The sequence below is a fragment of the Miscanthus floridulus genome, chromosome 7, assembly GCF_019320115.1.
Source record: "Miscanthus floridulus cultivar M001 chromosome 7, ASM1932011v1, whole genome shotgun sequence".
In the NCBI taxonomy this organism is placed as follows: domain Eukaryota; kingdom Viridiplantae; phylum Streptophyta; class Magnoliopsida; order Poales; family Poaceae; genus Miscanthus; species Miscanthus floridulus.
The window spans coordinates 96106261-96113387 of record NC_089586.1 but is presented as its reverse complement, the minus strand read 5'-3'; the positions used below and the strand labels follow the sequence as shown (position 1 = coordinate 96113387).

The 7127-nt window shown below is 39.8% G+C and overlaps 1 protein-coding gene across 1 annotated transcript; it reads right to left on the bottom strand.

The window, feature by feature from the left end:
• Positions 1-4608: 4608 nt before the first annotated feature.
• On the bottom strand, positions 4609-6083 carry LOC136465904 (uncharacterized). The gene is made up of 3 exons (XM_066464460.1): positions 5852-6083; positions 4766-5768; positions 4609-4684 (listed from the first exon to the last, which is right to left on the bottom strand). The coding sequence occupies exons 1-3, from the start codon at positions 6081-6083 to the stop codon at positions 4609-4611; spliced, it is 1311 nt and encodes a 436-aa protein (XP_066320557.1).
• Positions 6084-7127: the final 1044 nt, after the last annotated feature.

Here is a 7127-nt window from a genome sequence, read left to right as displayed (position 1 = left end):
TCATACTCTTAGATTTCAATGGTAAGTGGAGACTACTAACTACAGATTATTCCTATTCCATAAATAATGACCAATTACTGTAGATAGTATACAACTTCTGGGCCCAAAACTATAACACAAATCTAGTGAATCTAGCACTTTAGAAAGCAAGCCACAGATAACAAGGCATTTCAGCTTCCTGTATAACAAAATACCCCAGTGCACATGCATTTAGCTACAAATTTCTAATGTAAGGGGCCACTTCCCAGTTCCCACGCATCGCCACCCAATTGAAACCCCACGAAATTTCCAAACCTGATAAGATCGGATGCACCAAAAGTTCACAAGTGAAAAAACATAAATGCTGTGAGGTCAGGCTGTAGTGTAGGTGACGCACAGTCGCACACCCAAGATTATGTTAAAAAGGATGTACAAGTACAAGCAAAAAGAATGAGAATGGTAAACTTATATTTATATTCGGGTTTTGAAGGCAGAATCACAACCATGATTAGGTTTTAGGCATCGCAGCCACAACGCCTGACTCAATACTTCTAGATTCTAGGAACCGTGATGTTTAGCGGAATAGGAAGCAACGATATATAACCAATCACATGCAATGGCGCACACACACCATGTTAACACTTAACATTCAACACTAAGTTTTAATAAATCCGCTGCACATTAATCCCATTTATTTATACTTGGAATTTGCTTTTAAGTAAATAAATAACCTTATGCTGCATAATATGTACGAGATCAAAGTACCACTAATCCAAAAAAAGGAAGTTGCCGTTAGCTTGAAAATATGGGGCGACAAGCAGGCATATTCTTAAAGGTTATATTGATGTATCACAACTCAGTGACATAAGACTAGTAAGGAAATCCGAGAGCACTGAAACATACTTCCTCTGACCCACTAATAATATGTACAACTCCAAATCTAGAAAGTACGGAAATCACAGAGAGTACTATGATGTAGATACTAGACCATAAGAATGAATGATCCTCCATCAGAGACACCAGAATTCAGACCACGAGCATAACCAAAGCATATAAGCAAAGGTCTGGCTGCAAAATCCATGAACTAGCAGATAGCAAGCTGTTCAGTGAATGGGATGCAAAGGTGGTAGCCACCTAATTGTCCCCAATTGGCACATAAACTAGATTTGGGTCATCGCTGAATTCTTTGTGCTTCTCATCGAACCTTTGCCACTAACTACAATCAGCCAGGTGTGCAATCTTATCATCATCCACCTTGCGCTCATATCCCACCATATCATGAGTGCGGCTTCTTTAGGGTTTGGGAAGATACGTCTCAAACGGTTGGTCACTGGCAGGTACCACATTACCAAGGTAGGAATTATTCTCTGCTTTGCATCGTTGCCTAATGGAGTGTCCTCTGGGGGCTGAGATTCTTGTACCACCTTTTTTATACCCTTCCTATTCCTCTTTTTCCCCGTGGAGGCTTCATCCCCACCGTAAAGGTCATTGTTCTTGTACGGGCTGGCCCCACACCGGGGACATTTATCCAGTGACTTAAATGTTTCGCCATGAAAAAGTATACAGTGGTTGGGACATGTATGGATTTTTTTCAACCCCCATTGTCAATGGACTTATGGCCTTCTTCGCTTGGTATGTGTTGGCAGGAACTGAGTTTGGTTGTGGTAGCACCCATGACAGGAGATGCAACAGATAATTAAAACTACAGTCTGACCAGCCGTACTTAGCCTTTAGGATGAGTAGCTCAAGCACAAAACGTAGCGATGTCCAATGTATCGGACAGTCCTTTTCAACACCATACACAGTCTCCTTCAATGCTTTTGTCACCCTTTCCAAATTTTCTAGACCTTTCAGGCTATTTAGTAAAATCTCTGGTCCAAGGGCTCGAATCATGTCCTCCAAATCATCTTCATCCCTGACACGTGCTCCACCATCATTATTGGTACCACCTTCGTCATTACCATCCCAACCACCAGCATCACCATCTTGTTCATTGCCAAACTCTGAATCCATTCATGCATCAAGCTCTGCTGAATACTATGATCGGGATTCTAGGGTTTCGTCGTCGTATTCCTCCCCATCCTTGTCATTAACAATAACCGTTTCACCATGATGAATCCACACTGTGTAGTCCTCAACAAATCCTCGCATAATCAAATGTTATCTGATGATAGTCACATCTATCCATGCCATATGGTTCTTGCAATCTTTACAGGGACAAATAATTATATCCTTATTCTCTAGTAATATCGTTGCATGCTTCTTTGCGGCCTCAATAAATTTATCCACCACTTCACAGAAACCTGTCTTGAACCTTAACGAACCATACATCCAAGAGTTCCTGTACTCCATCTTTTACAACAACAAAACAAACATAAAGGACTACTTATTCAGATATATATAAAAATAAATCAAATTAATAATTACTTGAGAATAATTGTATATACTTCATATATATATGAATATAAATCAAATATAATTACATGAAGCATACAAACACACCATGGTAGAGGAAAATTAATTAATGGCCCATTTATCCATAAATAATTAAAATACATATTTGTTGATTACCATAAACAATTTCAAAGACAATAATTAGCAACAATTATATTTTACCCAATATCTTTCATGCAAACCCTAGTCTAATTTCATCAAACATAAATTTACAAAACCGAAATTAATAAAAAAACCAAACCCTAGATCTAGATCTACATGCACATGAAACATCCATAAAACTAACTAAGTTTTCACTAAAATCAAGAAACATGGACCAAATAAGGGTATGATCTTGTCCCCCTCCCTAATTTATCCTAGTACATTCAAAACTTGGGTCTAATTTGCTTCATAAGTAGCTCAAGCACCATAGAAGAGAGAGAAAAACAAAACTCTAATTACTCACTAACCAACCATTAAAACTTCAAAAAAGTGTGGAATAGCATTTTCTTACCGTCTACAACCTCTCCACCAAAGGATTTGAGACCAAAACTTTCCCCCCTTAGTAGAGCAATTTTTTGGAGGTGCCCAAGGCCTCCAAACCTTTCTTTCACAGGTTGGAATGAGTGACCCGAGGAGGAAGAAGGTCCTGCATATTGCTTTATATGTGGATCATTTGTAGGGGTGGCTAGTGATTGAGCCGCCCCTACAAATCACAGCTATTTATACGCGGCATTTGTAGGGGCGGCTCAATCACCAGCCGCCTCTACAAATAGCAATACCGGGGGCGGCTAGTGAGTGAGTCGCCCCTACAAATCTGATCCATTTGTAGGGGCAACTCGTATCACCAGCCACCCCTGCTGTTCCATTTGTAGGGGCGGCTGGTCTCATGGCTCCCAAGCACGCCACTATAGGGGCGGCTCTATCACCAGCTGCCCCTACAAAAAATTTGTTCCATTGCTACAAACCATTTTTCACGTAGTGGGTTTTTCTCTTTATTTTGTGTTCATAGGAGCAGTTTTCTGGCTCCATGCTACAGCCAATGTGAGAGATGGTGGAGTCGGTGGAGCTGAAAAATCTGGCTCCCCCGTAAGTTTTGGTAAACAATGCGCTACAGTTCACCGAAACAGAGCCTAGCTAAACTAGCCTTAGGACTCATTTGTTTTGGGGTAGTTTGACACCAGGATTCATTCCTGCCGATGAAATCTTATACAAATAAACTAACGATTCAGACCGGGAATAATTTCTGGCGGTGATTCAGGGGGAAACGAACGGACCCTTAAGGGTGTTTGGTTTCTCCTCTAAACTTTAGTCACTGTCCTATTGGATGTTTGACACATACATAGAGTATTAAATATAGACTAATTATAAAACTAATTGTACGACTTGTGACTAATTTATGAGATGGATCTTTTAGGGGCTCCTGCGTTTTTACCCTTGTTTTGTATCGAAATTGTGATTTTGCCCCTGTTTTTTTTTTGACTTTGTGCATTTACCCCTATGATTTCAAAATGAAGCACCAGTTTGCCCCTGCTCTGTCATCCACCCCTAACGGTGTTAAACTTTGTACAAAAGGACATGAATGCCCATGCGATTTTGCCTCTGTTTGTTATGCCTAATTGTGATTTTACCCTGATTTGGAATTAGACTTTTTTATTGTATTCTGACAATTGATTAAATTTGGTCAAACAAATTTGGCACAACTTGCAATTATTTGAACTCAGATTTAATAGTGATAAATATTCAAAATTTTGGCAGCACCTTTGCTATATTTTGCTAGCATCATGACAACAATACGAAGCACATATAAACACATAAGAAAAATCATGGAGAACCACAACATTTCAAAGTCTACCATACAACATGTCAACATGTCCACAAAAGTTGTGAAAAAAACATGTCCACAAAAGCTGCAGGTCTACACCATGTCACATGTCCACAAAAGCAACTGCACCATGTCAACATATCCACAAAAGAAACAAGTCTGCACCATGTAAACATGTGCACAAAAGCTACATCCATCTCATTTAAGGACCACCTAGAGACCTAACAAACTAGCTAGCCTTCCTCCTGTTCACCCTCCTCTCCCCCTCCCTCTGAAAAGCATTGAACATGTTGGTTACTAATGATTACATCAACAAATAAGTACACTAATAAAACTATGACTTACATTGGCTCACTACTGCCCTCTCCTGATTATCTTCCTTTTCCCCTTCCCCTTCCCCTTCCTCTTCCTCTTCCCCTTTCCCTTCCCCTCCCAGTAGCACTTGCACTAAAAAGAGAGAAAACATGATTTCAATATTATCAGATTATGCCACGAGTAGAAGTGAACACCAATAGAACCATGACTTACATTGGGTCATTGTTGTCCTCTTGTGATCCATGTTGTGAAGAATTGAACCTTCTCTTTTGACTAGCAGTGAGACCTTCTTGGCAAGTCTTGGCTAAATGCCCTGGTTCATGGCACTTAGAACACAATCTTCTTTTCTTGCTACTGCTAACCTCATCATATGCCTTAAACCTAGACTTTTTAGGTCTCCTAGGTTTCCTTCTCAATTTAGGCTTATGGATTTTGTAGCCTAAGTCAACATGTGGCCAAAGATCTTTGGATGTCATTGGAATGAAAGTACCTGCATATGCCTTTCTCAACCTTTCAATAGAGAAGTATTCATGGACAAAGTCATCCATTTGAACCTCTCTACTAAGCTTTGCAATGAAAGCTAGAGCATGACTGCAAGGCTTTTCAGTCACTTGCCAAGCCCTACAGGTACATGTCTTTAATTCCAAGTTATCTGCATGCCTAAATCTGTTGACTGTCACTTGTGCTTTTCTAGGCCCACAAATTAAGACATCATGGTCCTTAATGGCCTTTGATTTAGCATTCAGATCTTTGATGATATCTGGGATTATTTTTCTAGATATCTTTCTAGCATTCTTTGATCTCAAGACAAATTTCTCAATGATCATTTGTCTTATCTTGTCATGCATTTCCATAATTTGATGTTCCTTTGTTTTTGACACCCAACTATTGAAACTCTCAGAAAGGTTATTGTTGATGTAATCTACCTTGCAATCTTCTAAGAATTTGCTTCTACTCCATATATATGGATGGTTCTCATCCAACCATTCAAGTGCCTTGGGATCCTTCTCTTCTATATTCCTCATGAAGAAGTTGAACTTGTCAGTTGTGAAGCTTTTGGCAGCTGCCCACATATTCTTCCTATAAAGAGTGCCACTATAACTTTTCTTCATGTTCTTCCAAAAATGCCTCATACACTCTCTATGCTCAATTCCTAGATAGACATCTTCAACAACAGCTTCAATTCCCTTGCCTGCATCTGTAATGATGACCAAACCTGTGTGACATAATTGACATATGTTAGGTAACAACAATTTAAACTTGAAGGAAAACAGGCAAATAGCAGTCATATGTACACACCTGGAGGAGTACCAATTGCTTTTTTCAAGTTTTGGATGAACCAAGTCCAACTTTCCTTAGACTCGACCTCAATCACCCCATATGCCACTAGGAATAACTGATTGTGACCATCTACTGCAACAGCTGTTGCTAACTGACCACTTGACCTGCCTATCAAGTGAGTTGCATCCATGGCAATATATGGTCTGCATCCTTGTAAGGATTTAGAGCAACAAAGAATCTCATGAAACATACATGGCTATTATGCTCCTTAGTCTCCATTTCAACCACACTGCCAGGCACTGACCTCAGAAGCTCAGCTTGATAAGTAGGAATCAAGTCATAACAATCTTCCCACTTCCCATATATGATATCAAGTGCTCTCATCTTTCCTCTATAGACTCTATCATATGGAACATCCACTGAGTACTTCTTCTTTAACTCATCTTGCAATTCCTTTGGACCCATTTCAGGGTCTTCCCGCAGTAAGTCCATAACTCTATCACAAACCCATCTATTTGAGGCCATGGATTGACCACACTTGTTGAAAGAACCACAAGTGTGCTTTGGTCCACTTGTCTTCACCTACAACATAATAATCACAATCCAACATTTTGTTAGCAAATTACATCTCAAGTCAATACACTACATTATGGAAAGAGGACCAAATTACATTGCATCCAACATACTTCTTGCTTGTAGACATGAAAAAGTCCACTTACAACCCTTATCAGCTCTCTTGCATATGGCTCTGAATCTTTCTTGATCTTTTTTTACAATCTTAAAAGCATGGTCATGCAAGATAGCATGATGTGTAACTGTAGACTTGCACTGATCAATATCTAGAAACACCACATTTACATCAATGCATGGATCATTAGGATCATATGAAAACATGGGAGCATCATACTCATCTACATCATCAAGTATTTCACCATCAGGATCAAAATCTAGATCAGAGCAACCATCATGAGAGTCGAAAGATGCAGCTAAATCAGTGTCGTAGTTGCTGTCAGAGAATATGCCCTCATCATCATCTCCAACCTCCTCATCTCCTACCCCCAAATCATCATCTCCTACCCCCTCATCATCATCATCATCATCATCATTTGTTGCTCCCTCATTTGTGGTGGCTCCCTCATTTGTGCTCCTCTCAATTAGGTGTATTCTACTCCTCACATTAGGATGACACCTTCGTTTGGTTGGTGAAAACTACCATCGAGTTCATAAACCCGGGGTCCCTCATGGACCTACTTCCCAACAAAGGCTCAACCCAGTAGACAACGTTACGAACAAC